At 43.8% G+C, this 24,788-nt stretch overlaps 2 protein-coding genes across 8 annotated transcripts in view; one reads left to right on the top strand and one right to left on the bottom strand.

The window, feature by feature from the left end:
• The first annotated feature begins 177 nt into the window (after positions 1–177).
• LOC121613488 (leucine-rich glioma-inactivated protein 1-like) lies at positions 178–5,683 on the top strand. Its single transcript, XM_041946871.1, has 8 exons — positions 178–728; positions 956–1,027; positions 1,580–1,651; positions 1,743–1,814; positions 2,623–2,694; positions 3,126–3,295; positions 3,402–3,566; positions 3,705–5,683. Exons 1-8 carry the CDS (start codon positions 532–534, stop codon positions 4,520–4,522), a joined length of 1,638 nt encoding a protein of 545 aa, XP_041802805.1. The 5' UTR covers positions 178–531; the 3' UTR covers positions 4,523–5,683.
• LOC121613486 (serine/threonine-protein kinase MARK1-like) overlaps positions 5,639–24,788 on the bottom strand; it is a 29,606-nt gene continuing 10,456 nt past the window's right edge. Inside the window, exons 4-18 of one of the 7 annotated variants that reach the window (XM_041946864.1) lie at positions 18,132–18,180; positions 17,592–17,657; positions 17,204–17,274; positions 16,007–16,063; positions 15,621–15,857; positions 14,032–14,151; positions 13,199–13,298; positions 12,997–13,109; positions 12,703–12,907; positions 11,832–12,013; positions 11,547–11,638; positions 11,259–11,399; positions 10,910–11,161; positions 9,177–9,221; positions 5,639–7,322 (exon numbers count right to left, since the gene is read on the bottom strand). In XM_041946864.1, the coding sequence (XP_041802798.1) occupies positions 6,974–7,322; positions 9,177–9,221; positions 10,910–11,161; positions 11,259–11,399; positions 11,547–11,638; positions 11,832–12,013; positions 12,703–12,907; positions 12,997–13,109; positions 13,199–13,298; positions 14,032–14,151; positions 15,621–15,857; positions 16,007–16,063; positions 17,204–17,274; positions 17,592–17,657; positions 18,132–18,180 (2,079 nt within the window). In that variant the 3' untranslated portion in view covers positions 5,639–6,973. The remainder of the gene's footprint in view (positions 7,323–9,176; positions 9,222–10,909; positions 11,162–11,258; positions 11,400–11,546; positions 11,639–11,831; positions 12,014–12,702; positions 12,908–12,996; positions 13,110–13,198; positions 13,299–14,031; positions 14,152–15,620; positions 15,858–16,006; positions 16,064–17,203; positions 17,275–17,591; positions 17,658–18,131; positions 18,181–24,788) is intronic. The other 6 variants (XM_041946865.1, XM_041946868.1, XM_041946869.1 and 3 more) reach the window with 6 other exon arrangements.

Below are 24,788 nucleotides of genomic sequence, written 5' to 3'. Positions count from 1 at the left end.
CTGGCTCATGTCAGGGCTTCATTCTCTCCAGCTGATTCACCGAAAAAAACAGTAAAAAAAAATCACACCATTCCGTTGTCTATTGGGCGGAATCCTCCGGGAGCCTCACACGGAGAGAGTGTGGCGTTTGCTGAAATCATAGGCGTGGTTTCGGATGGAGATGCTCCGTCAGCTCCCGCTGGGATCCCCACCTGCCGTCACACCGCGTTTGTCGCCACGCCAGCTGGTATTTTCCTAAGCTCGAGCCACCACCGCGCGCATTTTGATTAGATTTTTTATTTCGTAGCAGGGGGGGGTATCGGCTTTTCATGTCCGCGGGTGTCGTGTGATCGCAGCGCTGCGGACGTGCGGAGCGCCCGGTTTTCATCACCTCCAGAGCGGCGGCGGCGGCGGCGCACGGCACTTGGCGGAGATAAACAAGCGCGGACGGCGCGTCGCTTGGCCTCCAGGCAGCAGCAGTGGAGACGGAACCACAGCGGAGACCCTGGTTCATGTGCTGGGCTGTTTGACGCGCAGGTCGTGCCCGCAAGGATGGGAAATACGCGCAAGATGCCCAAAAGATCCCCCTGGCTCGGCTTGATCGTGGTGGCGTCTGTTTTACTCTTAGTGGACAGCAAGAGAGCCAGGCAGCCCCGCTGTCCCTCGTCATGTACATGTACCAAAGATAACGCGTTGTGCGAAAGCGCAGGGCTGATCCCTCGCAGCTTTCCCCCCGATGTCATGTCACTGTAAGTCATATTTAATATTGCTTTCTTATAAATTCCTAACCAGTGCTTTACCTCGCAGAGACCTACAGTTCTCGGCTCTGGCTGCTGGTTCAGTCGTGGGTTTCTCTGCTGATGCTGCTGCACAGTCCAGCATTTTCAAAGCCTGGAATAACTGTTCGTGTGAGACAGCCTGTGCCTTAAAGCTGATCTCTGCATGTCTGTTTTGTCGTGTCACCCCATCTCCACAGATCATTCGTCAAGTCGGAATTCACTGAAATCCCGAAAGAGAGCTTCATCCACACGCCTGCGCTGCATCTCGTGTGAGAAATCTCTTCGGAGCTTTTTTTGTTCTTTGTTACATGCTGTCAGTCCCCACTGAGGTGACCAACGCCATGTTTAGTGCTCAAGACATCTCCCCTCTGCTCGTGCTGGAATAGAGTGGATGTAATGGGGAGCTTAAACAATAATAGTTATGAAGCAAATAACCTTTCTAAATGATTTGCTTTTTATATCATGGTAGAATATTCCCTCTGCTGGGCATCCACCCAAATCTTGCCTTTTAATGTATCTGTGCATCAGACCTTTAATTTAAGGGAAACCCCTCCTTTTTTAAGAGGGGAATCCTCCTGTCTCATGGGGTGGAGTATTAACAGAGTCCTTCAAAACAAACATGTAAGACTACAGGAATCCAGAGAGCGCATTGATCCCTGTCTCTGATGTCTTTGGGTTACTTTTGAGAGAAAGGAGGGGGAGGGGGGGTTCTATCACATGCCCACTTTTCCAGAGTATACAGCTGCTAATGTGGGACAACAGCTTGTTGTTACCTAGTTTGTGAGCAGGAATAGTGAAATATTGTGGCTCTCTCCGCACAGCCTCTTCACAGCCAACAATCTGGAGTCAATAAACGAGGATGCTTTCCTTGGTCTTCCTCATCTGGAGTATCTGTGAGTAAATGACACTGATTTATCCTGGAAGATGTTTTCTGAGAGACCAGATCGTCTCCCTCCTCATGCAGTTATTCAACTGTTTTTGCAGGTTCATCGAGAACAACCAAATCAAGTCGATTTCACCCAATGCTTTCCGTGGACTGAAAACCTTAGTGCATCTGTAAGTATGCAAGAAATAGAGCTAATTTGCATCAAAAATAGTGCTAATAATTAGCTGACAATGCAATTTCTGGTTGGTTTTGGTTAAAATTATATCAGTGATGGTCTCTTTTTAAAGAAGCTTTATGTTTTTTGTACCAGTGGAAAATGTTGCAATCTATCTGCAGGTGCAGGAAAGCACCAGTGAAATGCTGACAAAGTTTATTACACAACATTTATTGCCACACAGACATTTCTGTGGAAGCTGTGCAGCTGTTAATATGATTATGAAGCAAATCCTGTCATCTTCACTGTGTAACGTAATAAAACAAAATTAAAAAAAAAAGGTAAAAGGCATGCACACAAGATGATGCCCTGATAGGCTATTTAAGGTAAAGCTCTGAGAAAACAGAGGAAGTAAACTCCAACAACCTTCCCAACAGCGAGATCTACTTTTTTCCTCATTTTTGTGGCAGAGAAAGTCATAAAATGGCAGAGGAGGCAGGTCTAAAAATAGCTTAATGTTTCCTCAAACTCACAATAAGCAGTGTTCCTGCTTTCAGTCTCCAGGGTGGCAATGTGGTGCCCAAACTCTTAAACAGATATCCTTATGTTCCACTGCAAGAAACCACTGCAAAGACACGTCCACATTTTGATTTCTTGAAGAAGTTCCTCTTTCGAATCGAGATAAAAACAGTGGAAAACGTGTGTCATTAGTATTATTAGTGTGAAAAGGGAAGGATGGGGGGACATCCACTGAATGGAACAATAAGAAGAATTAGTGGTCCATCTGATCAACTATCACAGTCATTTTTTTCCCTGTTTTTCAGGAGTCTGGCCTACAATAATCTGGAGACTCTGCCCAAAGATTTGTTCAAGGGTCTGGAGGCCTTGACGAAAGTGTAAGTATGAATTTAAATCCTGCTTTATTTGGAAACACAGAGATAAATGGCATAGTGTTACATAACTACAAGCATAAAGTATGCTATTGTGGACAATGAGTTCTTCTATATATAGAACACTGTATCATTATTCCACTTCAGCCAAGGCTTGAAAAACGTGTGGGTGGTGCTGTTAGCGCCATTAAAATTACATGCAGCAGTGAGGAGGAGAGATAGTTCGCCATCAATCACCCACTGAAGATGTTCAGTCCTCCTTTATAGTCCCTCTTGATATTAATGAGAGCACAGAGTGAAGCGGAGAGGGCCAGAGAGCAAAGCCAGCAGTCATACTTCAGCCACTGCAGCGTTTGAAAATAAAATCCACTCAAGGAGCTGAGAGCGTTGAGCCTTTGAGGGGTTTGGAAGATCGTTTGGTGGTTTTCTTCCCTCAGGGATCTGCGAGGGAACCAGTTCACCTGCGACTGTAAGCTGAAGTGGCTGGTGGAGTGGATATACAGCACCAATGCCACAGTGGATCAGATTTACTGTAAAGGCCCGGCCTCACAGTTGGACAAGAAGATCAATGATCTGGTGCCGCAGTCCTTCGACTGCATCACCACAGGTGGAGTGAAAATGCTGGAGTTCAAATTGCACTTTTCTTTGAACCATCACAGCTTCTCCTGACCTTTTAATCTTATTGTGAGTGTGTTCTTTTGTTTCTCTCGCAGAGTTTGCTTCCTACCAGTCCCAGAAGTTTGAATCGATATCGGTGGAGGCATTTTCCTTTGGCAATGACCAGTATGTGGTGTTCGCCCAGCCCTTCATTGGGAAATGCAGCTTTCTAGAGTGGGATCACGTGGAGATGGTCTTCAGAAACTATGACGATATTGACAGTAAGTAAAGGTCATTTCACACACTGTCATGTGGTTATGAATGTGTTTGAAAGGAGGGTGGGATTGGAAGAGGAACCACTAGATGGAGACAAGACAAAGTGAAACTGTTGTTTTTTTTCCCTCCTTTCTCTTCACCAGGCACGTCCACAGTGATTTGCAAACCTCTGGTCATTGACAACCAGCTTTTTATCATTGTGGCTCAGCTGTTTGGTGGCTCGCACATCTATAAACGTGACACCTCTGCCAACAAATTCATCAAGCTCCAAGGCATCGACATCCTGAAAATCCGCAAACCAAACGATGTCGAGACATTCCGCATCGATGGAGAATCCTTCTTCGTCATAGCAGACAGCTCCAAGGCCGGTTCCACTACCATTTACAAGTGGAACGGCAATGGCTTCTACTCTCACCAGTCGCTCCACCCGTGGTACCGGGACACCGATGTGGAGTACATGGAGATCTCCTCCAAACCTCATCTGATCCTGTCCAGCAGCTCCCAGAGGCCGGTCATCTACCAGTGGAACAAAGGCACCAAGCTGTTTGAAAGGCGCACCGACATCCCAGAGATGGAGGACGTCTACGCTGTGAAGCATTTCCAGGTCAAGTCAGACCTCTTCATCTGTCTGACGCGCTTCATTGGCGACTCCAAAGTGATGCGCTGGGACGGGGCCCTCTTCAGAGAGCTGCAGACCATGCCCTCTCGTGGATCCATGGTGTTCCAGCCCTTCACCGTGAGCAGCTGGCAGTACGCCATCCTGGGCAGCGATTACTCTTTCACCCAGGTGTACCGCTGGGATGCCAAGAAGGGCGAGTTTGTCCACTTCCAGGAGCTGAACATCCAGGCGCCGAGGGCCTTCTCGCCAGTCTCCATAGACAACCGGCAGTTCCTGCTGGCCTCAAGTTTCAAAGGGAAAACTCAGATTTATGAGCACCTGGTCATTGATCTGAGCAACTGAGTGATTGTTTTCTTGACCGGTTGTTTAGTTGTTTGATTTCTGTGCTTAGAGATGGCTTTTGCAGCGGTGCTGAAAAACAATGGAAGGGATCATCAGTTGATCCTAACTTGAGCAAGGCAGGCGTTTCCTTTTTTAATTTTCCATTGCAATCAGTGCATGATACATGTGAAGAGAAGCGCATGCATCCTAACCAAATATATTTGGCTGAGATGCATGCTGAGTTCAGGATGCCTCTCAAGTTAGGATTAGATCCAGTATATTGTCAAGACATTAATGCATGACCAGTGCCTGACATGGGCCGTTCCATCCTGAAGAATGCAGCATCCATGCTCATTAACCCATTAAATCTTGCATTGGCCAGTAGGTTTTTTTTTTTTTTGTGCTCAGCCTTTCATGTGACTCAGCAATGTTTATACATTTGTAATCTCATATATTTATCTACTGAAAGTAATAATTAAATGGTACTTTTTAACCTATTAACACATTTAAGTGAACAAATCTGCCAAAATGAAATGTTTACAATTTTTTCTGTCTTTCCACTTGTGCGCTACGAGACTTGTAAATGACGCTTTTGTAAGTTTAAGAGGGACCACACCAGTTAGATACATATTTGTTAAGGAGAATAATTTTAAATTCTGTTTATCATTTGGAAAACGTCAAGAGAAATGTGTGAGAATCTACTTGTAAATCCTTGCGACTTACCTTTTTATCCTTCATGGTTTATAACGTTTGAAGTATTGAAAATACAGTTTTTCATAAGAAGTATGGGAAACATTTTGGGCAAACTTGCAGCTATTTTCACACACTGAAGGGAATTGAAATGAAAACTGAGGCTACTGTTCATAATGCTTTACCTTTGACTAACATGTATGCAAAGTGCATCACTTGTGTCATGACTAGGATTAAGTTATTGACTAATATCATGCTATTTAGAGTCAATAAAGGTTTACATTATTAAATGTTACATCGCATCTGAGCTCCCTGCTGGCACTGGTGTAGCATGACATCACCTGACACCTGGCCAGAGCAAAACAACACACACTAACACATTGACTTCATTGCTTAAAGGAAACTGTCATCTTGAAATTAGCTGTGTAATTAAATGAAATAAATACAAACAAATAAAATCCTTTTTATTTTCTCCAACAAAGTGCACGCCTCAATTCTACAAAGCAGCACATTACAATGTAATGGAATAAATACAATAAAATCCGCTGAATTGAAAAAAAAAAAACAAAAGAAACACAAGCAAGGAGATACACAAGTACCTGCATAATCACACTGGTGGCAGGACTAAATCAGGCTCTTTAGAAAGGCTCCACGGGACAGACTGCTTCTTTCATGGTGATTGTTTGACTTTTCATGCATCATCAGTCCTCTGGGTAAAGACGTCTTGTCCGCCGCTTTCTAAAGTAAACCAATTTAAACCCTGCTTTTTTGTAATTGAGGACTACCAAACTAACACGGAAGAAATACAGGTGCATACTCTCATGTTCATACACATCACCCTGGAAAACTTGTGCAATTGCAGCAGGATCTCCAAATCACCAACCTACTGCTGAGAGAAAATAAAGTGAACACATTTTCAGTTTTAACTGAAGTTACTACTCAAGTCTATGTGGTGCAACTTTTTTTTTTCTGTAGGCAAATAAAATATAACATAAAAGGCAAGGGAGCACATCCCTTAATATTCAACAAAATAATTTAGTGCTCTTTAAATAAAATTAAAAACACTATTTTCATATGGTGGCTCTTAAAAAAAGAGAATTTAAAAAAAACTCACAGACTGAAAGGATAATGCTTTAAGAGACATCAATAATATTAGGAAAGAACTCAAATCCCATGAAAAAAGACAGTATTGACAATAAAATTCTGTACAGAACATAAAATCAATATACAATACAGTACCTGCAGATGTTATGCATACAGTACAATTCTCTTTTTACATAGTTTTAGTATGGGCTCCAGCCTGATCTATATACTGACTTAACACAGGTGGAAAAGCGGCTATTTTAGCTTTCAGTAATTTTAATGGTTATTCAGCGAGGAGAGTAGATCTTGTAGTAGGCGTTTTAGAAAAAGAGATTGAAAACATTATTGCAGGATGGTCATCTTCAGTTGCATACTGCATGTGTTACATGAATGTGTCATATGACGAGGAGCAGCGGGTTGATGAGAGAGACAGAGGGCTGGACGGAAGAAAAAAAAGGGGGGTTAGCTGTTTTTGCTAGCTCTCCATCACAGAGGTCAAACCTTGCGATATCTCTCTGATCCACTACCCTGTACAGTACATTCGTGGCCAGTATTGCACGTTACCAGCCGAGTCCACCCTGATTCTGCGTGGTGAGGACCTTCAGTGCTGAATTTTGTCCTGTAAGTCAACACTAATCCAGTGATGAGATGAGACCGTAACCAGAGCTCACCAAAGACCGACTGGGACTCCATCTGCTGTCACAGTTTGAGCTCATTGGCAATTTTGCAGGCAATATTCTTAAAGGCGATGGACGTGCCCGATATCCTCTTGAAGCGCACGCCATTGAGTGAGAGGCGGGGCAGCTTGCACACCTCCATCTCCCACTGGACCAGGTTGTCCTGGCGAGCGTCGCCGTGGACACAGAAAAGCAGGAAGCGTTCACGCTGCTCGTAATCGCAGCTGTTGGCGTCCAGAACCTTTCGTATCTCCCTCATCATCTCGGCGGGCTCCATGGAGGAGGTGGTCTTCATGCTCCAGGTGAAACGCAGCGAGCGAGGCTTGGAGTCCCGACCGCCCTCCTCCTTCGTGTCACCAGAAGCACTTCTACTACAACAGCGGAAGAAAGACAGAAGACAGAAAGAGCAGAAAGAGAAGTGGAGACGATGTTGGAGGAGGCAGAGGTTTCATACAGGCTCTCTCACTCCATTTACACCTGGTATTAAAATGTGATGACGTTTTCCGGATAAGGAAAGATACATGCTAATGCCAATTCTAAATGCATCGTATTTGGATCTTCGGCAGGTGTAAACGCAAACCGCGCAACACGTTTGCATCCGTACACGAAAAAAAAGTTAAAACAGACAAACACGCAAAACTTTGGACAACGTCTGGTCAAAATTTCTGTTACTGTGATTTTTAAAGAAAGTAGAAGGTGAAAAGCGCCATACAAAAAGTTTTGGGCACCCCAAGAGATTAGAGCTCCGATATTTACGAAGGTCTCAGAGCTTAATTAGCTTGTTCGGCCACAGCCACCCAGCATGCAGACTGTTCTCCTTGTTACTGTCTCGAGGACAATCCAGGAGCATGGCTGCAGGTACCACTAGACTCGAGGAAATCTTCCACCACCAGGCCACCAGGATTATGAACACATAAATCTAAACACTACTTAAACCACTTATTATTCATTTTCAAGTCAGGGGCTGCCACATGGTTTCATGCACATTTACACAATATACCGCTACATATTTTCTTGGCTTCTAATTTATTGTGTAGGGTATTGGATACATTATTTGTATAGGGCATAGGAAAAAAATGTTCATTTCTGTTGTCTTCCATCTTCTTTTGCTGCTGCTGTGTCTCTCTTGCACTATTAACCATGACTGCTGCTGCTTAACCAGGACTGACACACTCATTGTGTCGCAGTAATGTTAGGATACTGCACTGTTTATATATGAATGCACTGTTGGACAGGATGCACTAGGACTGCAACATACAATCATGCAATACTCTTGTACACACTCATAATTACTCATAATCCTCATCTTCATACATGTTTACAGTGTTGTATGTATTTTTTTCTTCATCTTATGATTAGTGCTCTCATTGCTGTGCTGACATGTTTTCTTGTCCAACACATTTCATTATATAGTTTATCCTGTGTTAACCTACACATGACCAATAAAACTGGAGCTGAAACTGAAGTGAACTGAAGTGAGGCCTACTGGCCTACCTTGTCCCAACAATCAGCAGCTATGGTCTCCTCTAAGCAGCTGACTGCACTGAAAATTAAAATAATTAACGCCCACAAAGCAGGAGAAAGCTCGAAGAAGATAGCAAAGCATTTTCAGGTCGCAGCTTTCTTGGTTCATAATGTAATTAAGAAAAGGTAGTTAACAGGAACACTGGAGGTCAAGCTGAGGTCTGGAAGACCAGGAAAGCTTTGAGAGATCTGCTCGTAGGATTGCTAGAAAGACAAATCAAACCCCTGTTTGATGGACCTCTAGAAAGATTTAGCAGGCTCTGGAGTGGTGGTGCTACTACTGTTCTACTGTACAGTGACACCTGTGCAAATATGACCTTCATGGAAGAGTCATGAGAACAAAACCTGTCCTGCATCCTCACCACAAATTTCAGAATCAGAAGTTTGCAAAAAGCATCTAAACAAGCCAGATGCATTTTGGCAACAAGTCCTGTGGACTGAGGAAGTTTAAATAAAACAATTTGGCCACAAAGGGCAAATGTATGTTTAGAGAAAAAGGGGTGCAGAATTTCATGAAAACAACAACTCTACAACTGTGATGCCCAGGGGTGGATCCATCATGCTGAGGGCTTGTGTTACAGCCAGTGGCAAAGGGAACCTCTCCGGAACCTATCCGGATAACGCATCTGGATATAGATCCCATTTTAATACCAGGTGTACATTGGTTTTCTGTCAAATCTATGTCTCAATCAAACTCTCACCTTGGTGTTTCTGTCCTGGCACTGGCCTCTCCCTCACTAGGCACCCTGAAATAAACCAGGAACACGCTGTTACTCCCACAGGCTGATGTCGATATGTGTTCCCCCACCCACGACCAACACCACCCCCATCATCACTGGACACAGAGAGGGGTGTCAGGCATCATGCCAGGAAAGAATCCACAGTCCTGGGTATCAGGGTTCAGCACACAATAAGGTGACTGTGGCTTCTTGAGGCTCGTACTTTAGCAGCTCCTTCACAATAACCAAATGCATCGTCCCCACTGATCTGTAAGGAGTGGAAAAGTGCTTCTAACTCTTTCATTCAGCCTCTACAATTTGCCTGATCTTTTCTCTTAAGCTCCGCATGAAGACGGGGGAGAGTAAGGAGAGGCAAAGCCAGCAGCTTGAGAAGCAGATAGCATGGCTGAGCTTAGTACAGGGAAAGCTGGTGAGCTGTGAGGTTTGTTCTCGAGGAAGTGGGCACAAGGGAAGGAAATACATGACATAACAGGGGTGTCAGTAGGCAAGGATGTGGTGTAGTGGGCAAGTACATAAGGGGTTAAGGAAACACGGGCCAAGGTCATTGTGGGCACAGAGAGGTTTTTAGGGGTTTTCTTGACAGGGGGGACAGGTGCAGCAAGCGTTGTGTTCTCCTACCTCCGGGTCGACCTGAAAGACAGAGCTCTATGCGGGGAGAGAAGGAGAGAAAGCTGTGAGCCTCTACCAGATGGGCCAGCGTGAAGGTGAAACAAGGAGCTAACTGCTGTACGGGCGAGGAGGCCCCATCCTTTGCTTGTCACACTGACAGCAGAGGGTGTAAAAGTGTGGACTTATAATAAGCTACCTAAGGACTGGGAACAGATAAGAGAGTGTATCTGTTCTAAAGAGGCAGGGTGAGTGTGTTTCACTGCTGAAAAAGGTCACATAAAGTCATCTGGACACAGTGTTCCTTAGATCTCTTCAGATAGTTTGGTTTGGGGGAATTTTAACACGTTTTAGGCTTAAGTTTTTCATACCTCTGCTTTCACTTTGAAAATAAATGGAATAACACAGCTACACAGCTGCACGATCCCACTGACAATGTCATATTTTCATATAGGCTAGCATTAGCCATTTTTAGCCATTACTCAAAATTTCAGTTCATCCATTACTTTTAGTTTATGACTAAATATCTACAGAACCACCTCAGCTGTACTTTGCAAATACTGGCATGCTAACATGCTAAACTAAGAAAATGAGTCAATGTTATACCTGCCACACATTAGCATGTTAGCATGCTGATATTAGCATTTAGCTCTGCAAAAGTGCAGTCTCACAGAGCTGCTGGCTTTGGACTCTTAGTCTTGTTTCATAATGTTTTGAACACATAAACAAATTAATATACAGGCAATATGATTAAAGGATATTTAGATTTAGTCTGCAGAGACATTAAACAGCATCCATGAGTTTGTTTAAGTAGGAAAACAATGACAGTTCCTCCAAAACTGAACCATCCCTTTAACACTCACATGAATATCAGTTCTTTAGTCACCCAGGCTGTATAAAGTATTACTTTGACTTTTTGTTCTTATTTTATTATTATTATTATTTTAAATTTCATTATCCCTGCCAAAGGGAATGTGAATACCGTAACTGTAAGGTCCAAGAAAAAACAATGATAAAACCCCACTTCAAAAAAGCAGAAATAAAGTACACCTTGTTGATCATTTGTGCAGCCATTTGTCTTCACTGACCTGCGGACAAACTTTGAGGTGATCTTGCTGATGATCCCAGTGGAGGTGCCCCTGCGTTGCTGAGCCAGAGCCCCCGTATCATGGGACAGTGTGGGTGAAGCCGGGGGGCCGTTGTAGGTGGCGCTGCGCCGGTCTCTGAGCTGAGCTCCGTGGAAGGTGCTGCGACTAGTGGTGCCACGGGGGAATCGGTTCTTCTCTGGGGTGCTAATACTGTGTGCAGACGGAGAGGTGGAGGGACCCCGCGGAGAAGAGCTGCAACATGAATGAACATTATTGGAGAAATCCCTACATGTGTGAAAAGATTTGAGCATGCTCGCCATTAATACTGTCATACTGTCAGGCTGCTCACCTGGCTTTAAGCTCTGTGTTGTCGTCGATGGGGGGCAGTGTGCTTTTTGAAGGATGCCCTGACGACGACATGGACTTGGTGTGACGAGGGCGTGTGGAGCTCATTGCTGTCGATGGGGTGCTACCTGACACCTCGGTTAAACTAAGGACCAAGGAAGAAGATAGTTCACCAAAAACCTGCTCATTTCTATATTATGCACTGTAAAAAAAGTCAAAAGGTTAAAAAACACAAAGAACATGTCGAGCTGGATCTCAGCCTGTGGTTCTGTGTTAGTGTGCTTGTGTTTACCTGCTGTCTTTGCCATTGGGAATAGCTGAATAGCGGTCAGTAGAGGATCGCTCACACACATATGTGTTCCTGCGAGTCATTGATCCATTAGTCTGTTTGCGGAAAGAGGGACCAAATACCATGTTAAAGCATTTTAGATGGAGCATTAGGGAATAATGAGGCACAAAAATCTAAAACTGTTTCCTCATTTTCAATATTCATCTTTTTGCAATTATGGACCCGCCTGCATCTATTTGTTTATACACATGTGGTGTGTGTGAGTAATTGCGTCCTCCGCTTCCTCACCCCCACAGCACTTGTAGTTTTCTTCCTTTCCTGCACCCCCAGAGGTGAAGCAGGAACATCTCCTTTCGAAGTGCTGAGCTCCAGCCGGCGCGCTCCGTCCCACTCCTCCCTGTGGTCACTTTCCACGCTCAGGGCCTGGCCACGCTTCGTATACGACACCGCCGGGGGCACAGACGGACCCACTGAGAGAGATACACATATGAGAACATACTTACATACTTTCCACCAAACATATGGTTATTTCTACCGCTCCGATATCAGGAAATTGTAGATGGAGAAGACAGTGACAGACAGTGTGTTTGTTACAACAGCATCAAGCAAAGCCACTCAAAGCCAGGACTTAGACATCGATCAATCCATCAAACATAACACTCTGCAACAACACTGTTTCAGAAGTTGTACAGCTATAGAAGCCAAGGTGAGCAGGTACAACGCAAAGCTGTTCCCCTCCTCATGCTGTGAGGTGCTGTTCCTGAGGGAGCTGCAGGAAGGCAGCCAGCCAGCAGATGGCGCCAGACACAACGGCCCCACATCACATAAGAGGAAGCTGCTACACAACCAGTGCAGAGCTGAGGCTGAGTCACTGATTTGTACATTCAAATCAACTGATTATGAAAAGAAACAAGATTAAGCAAACAAACAAGTTGGTCTAAGTTATGTTCATTGCTTGCTTTAGTAAAAAATTATCAGCTTCACTCAGCTATTTAAGAGTACCAGTGGAGCTGTTAGTGTTCTAGTGCCTTGCTCACAGGCACAGGGTCAATACCAGTGTCTTATCATTGGCCAATCCTCAGCGACTGAGAGCAACTTCCCCCTACACAGCACGCAGCCACCAGCACTCTCAGAGCTGGGAAGGACGAGGTTACTTTACTTGGCTTCTCTACGACACCACCACCACCACCACCACCATCATCATCCCCACCATGATCACTGTAGCGGCGCTGCTTCTGGTTGGCCGAGATGCTGCGTGTGACCTTGGGATGGGCGGGAGAAATGCTGGAGCTGTTGTTGATGTCGCTGGTCGGTCGCTGTCGCTGGCCCAGGATGCTGTTAGTCAGGGGCTCGCTCCCCTCGAACTGAGATGTAGAGACACAGGATGAGGGGATGTGGTCACATGACACAATGCATTAAGCACCGGTAATGTCAAGATGACAAACAAACCGACCTCTGGAGCTTTTCTTCCCAACAGCAGGTAGGTGGCCATGACATCATCGTACTTCTGGCCATGTAGAGAGTCTGTGATCTCATCTTTCGGGAAGCCCATCGTCACCATGAGCTCTGATGGCAGACAGGAGTCGACATAAATCAAAGAATCAGTACACTGGACATGACTAGCGTGGCATCCACACACATACAGACACACATACCTATTCTGGATGAATCACTGAAGTCTGCCTCAGGCTCGATGTAAGGTTTTAGCTCCTCCTCCTCGTGACCCACATTCATCCAATGGTCTTTCATGATTTGCTAAGACAGAAACAAGACAATCAGAACTCATGTACGCCCAGTGCAATCAGTTCAACTGCAATTTCAACCATGAATCTTTTAATGGCAGATAATTAATCATGACTCTGTTAATTATACAACATAACAATTAAGCGCAAGGCAAATGACACAAAAGACAGATGAGAAATGACTTCTTTATGAAATCTTTTTGACCACAAGTTCAGCCGGTGCTGAAAACAACAGTCCGATCAATTGTTGCTATCGGTGGAGAAATCTTTACTATTGAACTTCAGCCTGGTTCTGGGCACAGGGGCGGTATTGACTCTGGACAGACTGTGTGTGAACTGAACTGACAGTTATATATTGTTTATTCTGAATTATATGGATGCAGTGAAAGTACAGCTCATAAGGATTTTGTTGAATTAATTAAGTTTTATTACTTACAACAGTTCAACAAATTCCATTTACTTCTACTATTTCTAAATGCTTCTGTCAAAGAATTATGTAATACCCCTCTTTGATCTCAGACAAATAATGTTTCCAAATCTCCATCTGACAAGACTGCAAACTGAAGTGTTCTGTTGTTTCACAATTAGCAGCAGCAGCAATTATGTGCTTTCAGATGATGCACAACAATCGCGCTCCAAATCATCAGCGCTCCCTGCTTAACAGCAGGCCGGCTGCTGCGCAACAACGTTTCTGAACGGAGGGGCAAAGAACTGCAAAGACGCAGCACGGCAAACGCCGGCAGTACCTCCAAACTGCCTCGTTTGACGGGGTTGAGCACGAGTAGTTTCTTCAGCAGGTTTTCACAGTCTGTGGACATGTAGAAAGGAATACGGTACTTTCCCCGCAGGACCCTCTCCCTCAGCTCCTGCAAACCAGGCCACAGACAGACAGGGATGAAACCAAATGAGAGAAAAAATGAGTTTTTTACTGGAGACAACATTATCAGCGTATAGAATTGTTAGCGTGAGCATGTTAACAAACGCATCCCTGTTTACTCATCCAGTCATTAGCTGCTAAATGCTTCATTATATTCACTGGCTGGTCGCTAACTGTCTCCGTCTGCAGTTAAATGCTTGTAGTGTACGGCGGGTGTATCAGAGCTTTTACAGCTCAACAACAACAAGTACAGCTGCCTGGCGAGTCAGCTGAAAGGTGCCCCTGTAGAGCTGAGGGAAACAGCAGAGCCGGGTGTTAAATCTCTCTCACCATCATGAGCAACCCCTTTCACATAAAACATACTCATGCGATCAATTATTAATACAAAAGTATTGATTAGTGCAGTTTTTAAAAAGGCTACAGATCACTCAGTCCAGCTATGACCATGAATTAAAAATGATTATTTTCCCCTTTTTCAAGCTGGATTTGCTGCAGCTTGAAAAAATATTCCAAACCTGCTGCATTATTAAGGCAGGGTGGACGAACCTGTACAACGTCATATTCCACACAATGGACAAAGCACATTCCTCTCTTAATTTGGTTATTCAAGTAACCCAGTTTTGGGTTGACACATGTAAACATAGTAACTCAATTAGAATAGCCTGAGTTCATACACCATTTATAGGAAACTGAGTTAAGATACCAGACTGTGGCTTCACTGTGCACTTTTCTACGGTCTACACATATTTAGACTGAAACAGAATTATTCAGATATTTTGATCAATAAAAAGAGAGAAGCATTTATTATCACTGTTACTACTAGCACTACCAGTTTGCTTTCCCTTGTTTGCTGTGTAGAGAGTGAAAAAAGAGAGCTTGTGAGACAAATCCAAACCCGGTCTACTTTCATACTTCTGCAGAGACATGACTGTGGGATTGTCTGCTGGACAGGGGTTTCAGGGGACAGCGTAAAGATATGATCACATTAGTCTCCTGATCAACCCCACAGAAAGCATGTGACTGCGATTTGGATACTAAATAGATAAAATCTGTAAACTTAATATGAGAACAATCCTACAGTTTGTTGTGATTAAACTCGCTATAAAAATAACTCCTCCATTTCTAAACACAGGGCATCAACGCATCTTTTGTCATGCCGAGCACGTCTGCACAGTCAAAGCTGAATACAGGTGAGAGATGGAGCAAATGTTTGCAAGACGGGAATATAACGTGACCACACTTTTATACGATTTGACAGCCACTTCATTTAAGGGAAAATTGAGCCCTTTATCAATATGTGTTTGCCAGAGATGAAACACAATGATGTGCCAACTGCTTTATTCATGGCTAATCAGAAAGTACAGCATCGAAAGCGAACATCCTGATTAAGACCTTTGTGAATGGCTACATTCTTATATACCATATAAACATGGATTCAGAACCAGGACAGGTGCGCACCTTTAGGTTCTGTCCGTCAAAGGGCAGTGATCCGCTGACCAGTGTGTACAGGATGACCCCGAGGCTCCACACGTCCACTTCTGGTCCATCATACTTCTTTCCCTGGAAGAGTTCTGGAGCAGCGTATGGCGGGGAGCCACAGAAAGTGTCCAGCTTACTGCCCACAGTGAACTCATTGCTGAAGCCAAAGTCGGCTATCTTGATGTTCATATCCGCGTCTAACAGCAGGTTCTCTGCCTGAGGCGGGGAGAGACGGGAAAAGTCAACGTTCCAGCACTGACAGAACCTGACTGATTATAGAGGGTTTTCCCGAGACACCCCCCCAAGATACAGATGGTTCTCAGGGGAAATCTGATATCAGTGCGTGTAAGAGTTTAGATCCTCACCTTCAGATCCCTGTGTACTATCCTCCTCTGGTGACAATACTGCACTGCAGACACAATCTGTAACACAAACACACGCAGGTCATAAGACACTACAGGTTCAATAAGAAGAAAGCTGTTTATATAGCAGTCGGCAAAACAGTGGTTACACAGTTCTTTACAGAAGGATGAACGATAAAAGAGACAGAAGTAGAGATGTAATAAAAACGGATAAAAGACTAACCTGCTGATTACTTATTTTATTTTCACCCTTACTCTACTCTATTTTCACCCATTTCAATATATTATTATGTGGTTTTGTCTTTAATTTTATTGTCATCCTTATTATCATCATCAAGTGGGTTTTATTCTCTATATAAAGCACTCATTTGCTGCATGTGATTTCTTTCATTCAGTTCCTGTATGAAAGGTGCCACCCAAATAAATGTATTACTAAAACTAGCAGTTTTAACTTGCATCATGGTAATGGAAATACCATTGGACTAGTCTAACTTCTGCTAACGTCCTCAATATCATCAATGGCTGATAAAAAAATGTCAATGGTTGCCAGGAGGGTATGACAGAATACATTTGAGCCTCGCTGGGCTGAACTGCATTTCTCATCCATAAATTTTGTGATTTCTAAGACCCAAATGTGCTGAAGCCAAAGCAACTGTAAGCAACATATGCAAGAATAGCTGCAACATCATTCAAATAGAAAACTCAGTGTTCTTTGACAGAAGCCACCCACCTGCCTGCTCTCAGGCACACACTCGAACACTTTACCTTTCTGATCTATCTGTACCGTGCCCACACTGTGTCACACACAGTTCCTCTGAGTCATTCAAGACCATCGGGGGGGGGGGGTTTAAATACGAACAGTGAGGATGTAAAAGAACTGGTTCATGGAGAAGATCCTGCTTACGCTACGCTGAATACAGAGACAACTAGAGGAAAGAGAGAGATGTTGTAATTCAGAGCATGAAAGAGGCGACTCAATCCATAAACTGCTGTAGAGGCCTCATTGCTCTTGTGGCACCACTAGGTGTCAGAGCGGCACCCATAAGGAAGCTGTTCTCAAACCTCCCGTTCTCTCCGGCCAAGCTATCTGCACTCCATCTTTCCTCTGCAGTCGGTGACGAAGCTTGATCTTGGTGCATGCGGTCTTCCCTCTGAAAACAGTCATGTAGTGACGACAGAGGTGCGATGCTGATGACTCACCTGTCTGAACTTGGCCCTGGCCTCCTTCTCCTTCATCCTGCCATGAGCCACTAGATAGTCAAATACTTCTCCTGGAGTAGACAGAGGAAATATAAAATTATCACACAGTATATTCTCATCATTTTATATTATCTTTGGCACAACTAGGGCTACCATAATCATGCATTCATGAGGTATTTTACATTAAAGCATCTTAATGGCATGTTTTGCACTTAAATATCTTAAAGATTTGTAAATAGGGAGTTTTTTTTATGTGATGAATATTTCATAAGAGGCAGTTTAAACTTACGCTCATTGAACTGCTCTCAAACGGCAGTAACGAGCAGGAAACTTAGAAAATCAACCAAATGTCAGACATGTAGTGCACATGCATTAATGCTTCACTCACCCCCACTGGCATACTCCATCACCAAATAAAGTGTCTTCTCTGTCTCAATCACCTCAAACAATTTCACTGTGGGAGAAATTGGGGGAAAGGGAAAGAGAAGGAGACAGTGATGAAATTATTAGCTATTCAGTTTTTGTTTTTTTGGAGGAGGTTCTACATTAGTGTTAGCTGCAGTTACTGGTCTGGTTAGAGTGTCCTTATTGAATTAAAACTGATATCTGAGGCTGCATGAAGTCTGCAGCACTTTAAGAAGCCAACGTGTTCCAAAAATCTGAAGTCAAGTCAAGAATTGTTGAGCTCCTGTTACGATGTCAATTTCTGGTATTTGTTTCTTAGAAGTGGAAATTTAGATTTAGAAACAAAGAGAACAGACTGGAGAATTCTTATTCAATTGTGATCTCAGATTATAATTTTTAAAAATAACATGTTTTCTATTTCTGGTTCATCTTGGAGCTGCGTGTTGGTTTAATTGGTAATGCTAATGCAAACTGAATGAGAATATTATTGCTATGCTGTCTGTAGGCTCCTGTTTGAACTTACCTATATTTGGATGATTCAGTAGCTTCATTATTCGGACTTCCCTGAAGAGCTGTGGAGACACAGAGAGACATTAACTGCATTCAAAAACACGCCGAATGACATTATAAGCAAAGATGCTGAGTGTCAGCTCTACCTCTGCTGGGAAAGCGCTCTTAGAAACTGCTATTAAGGACTGATTAGGGAGCTGAGCGGAGGGAACTGAGCCACAATAAACTCCAAAGCACCAAAGTGTGTACACTTCTGAGGCTGGATTACACCCTGCAGGAACATGAGAAGACCTGAGGATCATGGGGCTACTGTACTGTGTAAAGCAATATGACCGACGCAGTGACAACGGTGCACTAAACCCTTACCTACACAGATAAGGACCAGAATTACAACTCCACTGACAGGCTGTAGTCCAACTAGCCGGCCATCCAAACAGCCAGTCAGCAGCATCACACAGCCACCCACAGCAGAGTAACAGCACACAGGCTTACAGCCCGTTAGGCATCTGCTGCCTAACATAATCATCTTAACATAGACGTGCAAAAAATCATACTGATGCCTCAGTCCTGGACTTCTGGAAAACAAATGTAGTAGAATTTGAGCTCCTTCAGAAGGTTTATTTTGATAAGACTCTCATTACTGCAGATGGGAAAAGTTTCGATCCAGGATATGAGAAACCCCTAAAAGGAAAATCACATCCTCCAGCCTATTTTCTCCGAGCAGCATATATAACAGCTGATAGCTGAGTCAGACAGAAGAGCATTCATAGCTCTGATCATTTAAAACCGTGTCTCCTCTGGCTCGGCGTGACTGTTTATGTCAGTCAGGCGAGCTCCTGCAGCCACTTAGAGGTGCTGTTGAATCATTTACATTCTGCTGATTCCCAGTCGTGCTCAGGCTGCGTTTGAGTGTTAAATTTCAACACTCACTCCGCTGGGATTTAGCATCCACTGCTACCTGAGACAGAACACTGATTTTCGCCATTTGCTGAGCACTTTTGATTAAGCTGAAACGTCCCGAGTGATGCTTTCACCTCCTGTCCTTTTCACGAGGGGAAAATCATCACGTCCTCACAGATCACGTCAAATTAAACATCAGGATTGACACTTCAGTGGTGTGTATACATGTGTGTATCAGTGGGTGCGTGCAACTATTCTAATGGTCTTTCAGGTCTTACATAAGTGCTATGGTAGTCTATGTTTCTAGGTCATCAAACACAGCCATTATACCAGTGAGAGCAGGCCCGACTCTGTGGGACGTCTCAGCTACAGTCTGGTTCAACAACATGCAGGTACTCTCTCTTACTCTAATTCTTCCCTCTGTTCTCTGTCTCTACTTGCTCGCCCGCTGCTCGTTTTCCTTCTCTCTGACACCTCTCATCTAACGACACTCAGCACACTGTGAGTCGCTGCGCAGGCCTTAAAGAACAAGGCCTCCATATTTCTCGCATCGGCAAAAGACTCCCATGAAAAGACAATAGTGAGAAAACCAAGTTTTTTTTCCTGCTAACAAGTATTGTCTGTAAGTATTGTCTGTCCAAAGCCCAGTGTAGCTTATTCCTTGGTGCCATAGAGCTCCATTGTTGTCCAAGAACTGTCAGAAACAAATCAGTGAGCCACATTGTTGCGCTGGGTGACATCTTTCTTCATCACAATAAACACGGACACTGCGGTTTGTTTTTGAATCAATCCCACATCATCCCAGTCACGCATGTCCTACTGCAGTAACACCAAATGTGTATTAATCCGCATCTGAAAATAGTCCACAACGAATGCACTATTTGCTCGTTTGAGTAGCGTTTGCTAAAATCTGCAGTGCCCAGCTGTTGTAGGTCTTTTTTTTATATATTTTTTTCTATAATCCACATTATAGAATTACATGAAGATTTACATCCTAATTAGGAACTTGCCACAGACAGGGTGAGGAAGCTAAAAGTGACTGAGGGACAGATTAACATGTTAGTTTTGGTCTTTTTTAATGGGATTAGTTGACCATAAGAAAAATGTAAGAATTTAAGACATGGGAATGAATTCACAGAACATCCTAAGGCTAAAAGTAGCTCCTAACTGGCAGAGTTAGGAGAGACCTCTAAAAACTAAGGGTTGTTTCAGGCCCAACTTTAGGCGTAATTCACGAAGCATTTTAACACGAAAAGTAGCTCCTAAGTCTGAGAGAAGTAAATCACTAAGACCATGTGTCTCCTCACATCAGGGTTTTGTAAAAACAGAATAATAATGAACTTTCGATCCATACTTTGATGGTGGCCATTTATTTCGGATTCAGTCGGCTCACCAACAATTCGACACGGTCCAACAACACCAGGGATGAAAATCGGCAACACTCGATGCTGCTTGGGCTTCGGTAAAATACAGTTTGCAGTGCTGATGATCTAAGTCCCCCCCCCCTCTGACCGAGGTATTCACCAAACCAAAAATGCATTCTTCAGACCCCAGTTTGTTTGACAGTTCATTAGGTGCGCATTAAATCATCACCAACTGCAATAAACACATAACTGAAGGCATTCGCAGGATAATCCAGTGAAATTGTTATGAAATCTGTGATGCAGTTTGTTTAATTGGCTCACACTGCTATGAATTAACGGATATGTATATGTCAGCTGTCAAACACCAATGACTGTGGACAAGAAGAAATGCCTGAACATGATGTCATCCATAGCAACAGGGGTCAGCTCCGCCCCTTCTCTTCGCTTATGAGGTCTCTTTGTTGAGTGAAATAGCTCTTAAGAGACAACTAGTTAGGAGGCAGATAAATCTCTGTGAATACAGCACCTGATGTTTGACAGGTTCAAGGCTAAAACCTTCTGTGTATCACTGTATATTTATACACTTAGACTACAGTTTCTAGTTATGGTTTTAGGTTTTTTTTGGATTTATTATCTTTTTTATTCACCTCCTTGAATGTTGTTTTGTGATTTATTCTGCACCTTGTGTGTGCAGATTTCATACTTTCAAGCCCTGCTCCATATTCATCAGCTGCTGTGTTGGCCTGAGAGGTTCCCCCACAGTAACGAAGTCAATTAGAGTGGAAACACACTGACACAATAACTAGAAGACGTCCTGCAGAGCACACAACAATAAACACACAAGTCACAGCCTCAGATATGCATTCATTCGCGTTACTGCTCTAACATATGACGCAGCCGTCAAGACAAGACTTCTTTATCATTGTGAATGAGCGACGGTCTGAAGAGTCAGTGCTTTATCTCGATCTCTTATCTCTTCCTCCCTCTGCCTCCTTCCCTCTCTCTGTCTTGTTTACGTCATTGCCCTAAAGCCCCTCACATGGGAAGCACGCGTGCAGCCACTCGGAAACAAAAATTAGAACAAATCTGAGGAGGGCTGTGGAAAACGACGACAACAAGCACAGCGTCTGTCAATACGAGCTCAATGGGGATAGAGCCACCATGGAGGCTGACGGAAGATAATGAGTTTGGGATCTTTGATCCAGTCTAGTATGAATATCAATAATGTCTACAGGCACAAAGGGGAGTCACAGCGGGAATAAAGCAGTTTTTAAGGTGGTTCTGGACGCAGCAAGCTGAGTACTGAATATTTGGGCCAACTTCCCGTGAGGCAAAAGTGACCTTCTTTCAGACTAAAATGAATCAATTCAGATGATGAATTGAGACAGTGATTGAAGAAAATGATGACAAAAATAGCCACAAAAAGAAAATGTGTATGACAAACACGAAAACACACTGTTTCTAATGCGCCTGAATCTCAGTAGTCTGTGCCAGTGACCTACTTCCAGCCACCCAGGGGCGCCCAGGCTCCCAAACTAGCCTTAATTACAGCAGAGTCCCCATGCAGAAGGAGCAGAGCAGCAGATATCAGACTGGGAACACTTACAGGAACTGGCTGGACTATTTCAGTCACAGCAGCACAGCTGCTCATTCAACATGGAGATTATTGATAGGATGAGTCGCCTGGAAGCCCTCATCCCTGTAATGAGTGTGTGTGTGCATGTTTCCATGTGCACAAATAGTACTTCAAAACCAGTGTATCAGTAAATAACCACTGCTCGCTGTTTGTCAAACAAAGACAGAGAGAGACAGAAAGATAAACAGACAGACAGACAGAGGGATTGAAAGTGTCACTGACATTCAGACAAACTGCCCTGTCCTCCACTCCTGACGTGCTGAAAATAACCCCAACCAGAAAAGACACATCTCTGTCTCCATCACTCTCTGCTTCTGCAAAGACCTGATCCATTATCGTCAACTTAGCAGCAGACTTCACTGTTTAACCGTCAATCAAAGCCTTGACAATACTGAAAACATGACAAACATGAACATGGAAATCCAAACACATCTTAGCTGCCTCAACATTTGATTTGTTTTATGACTCATCTCGGACAACGGTGCTGCCTGTCCAATCACATTCCACCCATCCGAACAAGACCAAAGCTCCTCTAGCCCATGGGCTCGATAGCAAATCATTGGCTAATGCAGAGTGGCAGGCGCAAGACAGACATAAACAGCAGCCATTAAGAGAGCTTGACCCGATGGTGGGCTTTTTACAACTGGCAGAAAATACACAAATAGAGTCGGAGCATGTTGTTCTGAATACGCACTGAGTGCCTGAAAGACCAGAAACCATCACACTCAGATATAAGAGAGTGAGAGTTAAGGTTAGCGCTGTGGCTCTGAGCCACGTTGAGAAAAGAGACTTTCATTTCTGGGAAGCCGCCAGAGTTTCTGTCGCCTCATCTTCTCTGCAGCCCATTTCACGTCACACACCAAACAGCTTTACCTTTTTCCAAATGCGAATGTGTGTCGCATGTCAACAGCCTGAGCTTTCATTTTGTCTGAAACCGCACGGTCAACACGCGCATCACCTTTAATATCTCACTGATGTTGTCATTGTTGAAGCAGTGAAAAGAAACAGCTCTTATTTACAGATTAGGAAGAGGCCGAGAGCGATGCAATGGTGGGATGAGAGCAGTGTTTGCTCAGTGAAAGAGGGGATTAACAGAGAGGCCTATTTTAGGGCTAAAATGCCTAAAAACCATGACAACATCAACATCCCGGACCACAGATGACATGTGATGCATTTCCTGTGGTGGATCTAAGGAGGTGCTTTGGAAGCTCAGCTGACCTCATTTCCTGTTACACTGAAACCACCACAAAGTCACACCAGGGCAGAGAGTGCCAATGGGCCATGAAGGAAAAGACCAGAGCTTCATTCTAGCCTCATGACTCATTCTGGTCTCTGCTAACCTGTTTTTACAATCTAATAATCGTAGGGAAACCCCAGACTGGCAAAGACAAGCTCAGATAAATACGAGATAAAAACTAAAAAGATAAAAAGATTTTCAGATTGACTTCATCTCTTTGTCTCTGTGACGCGAAACTGCTCTAAATCCTACTCGGATATAATCGGAGATAAGTTAGAGGATGTCAGTGCTTGCATGTACGATACAGGAATGCATGCATGCATGTGTGGGAAATGTTGCCAAAACTGTGGAACCAAACCAAAGGATCATCTGTGTAGGCCTGTATGTGTCACACAGGCTTGTGTGTGTGTGTGTGTGTGTGTGGCTGTATAGGATCTGCCAGAGCGCTGGCTGTGCCTACAGTGCCAGATGGTGTGCCCGCAGCCCGGCTCCTCTGAGACCATAAAAAGAGGAGATCAGTGGCGTTTTGGACGGGCTAACATGAAAGAGCCGCCGCTCACAGCGAGTGGAGGAGTGACGCGGTCAGATCAGACCTCGCAAACCTCACTCACCCACACTGACAAACAAACAGGGTCGCAAATAACAAAACTGTGCTATATTACTTACGGTATACAGTGAACTGCATGCATGAAAGAGCAGGAGAAGGAGACACTGTCAGCTCCGAAACCAGGTTTTCAAATGTACCAGAAAATCCTTAACTTCTGCTCTTCATGCATGTAAAAAGCCTGAGTCACTGAATCAATAATTATGCCCGTCTGTTGTTTATATCCGCCTCTAGAAATAGCCTGCTCAGCGTTACAGAATGGCATTTCTAACCATGAAAGTGTACACTGTGGTATGATCAATTTGTTGTCCAAGAAGCTCGACTGCAGAACTGCTGCGACTGCTTTGTTTTGGAGAAAAACAAACTCATCCTAAAACAGAATTTGCAATGGCTTCTTAAACTTTACATCCACTCATTGTTAAACGTTCCTGCTGCTCTCCCAGGGTAAGGGTCACAACAGGAACAGAGCGAGCAAAGCAGGCCAGACACCCTCGGGGAGCATAGTGAAATTCAGTCTAGACTTCAAAACATGAGGAATGCCTCCAACAAAACAAGCAGCCAAAGCAAAAAACACTGAAATTATTGATGTTAGGGAGATATGTTGACCAACGCTGTGGACGGTACCAACCAAGATTTATGTTTTTAGGATTTTAAATACTCTGAAATGAAGATTGTTGTTGGGTGAAATGATCCACAGTACTTAAGCAGATCCCCAAAGTCTGTTTGTTCAATTAAGTGGTGTTCAGTTCTTTTTTATTCCAGCCACCCAATCTGAAAATCATCACCATTAACTACAATTAGCTGGCTAACCAGCAGCACTAAACCCCAAACACCAGGAATGACGACCACGGACTGTTGATTTTTTTTTTTCTGTTTCCTTCATATTATTTGGCCGTTCCAAGAGCAGCTGAGCAAAAGCTGTATTAAGG

This window comes from Chelmon rostratus, chromosome 11, assembly GCF_017976325.1.
Source record: "Chelmon rostratus isolate fCheRos1 chromosome 11, fCheRos1.pri, whole genome shotgun sequence".
Taxonomy (NCBI): domain Eukaryota; kingdom Metazoa; phylum Chordata; class Actinopteri; order Chaetodontiformes; family Chaetodontidae; genus Chelmon; species Chelmon rostratus.
This window is presented reverse-complemented; position numbering and strand designations above follow the sequence as displayed.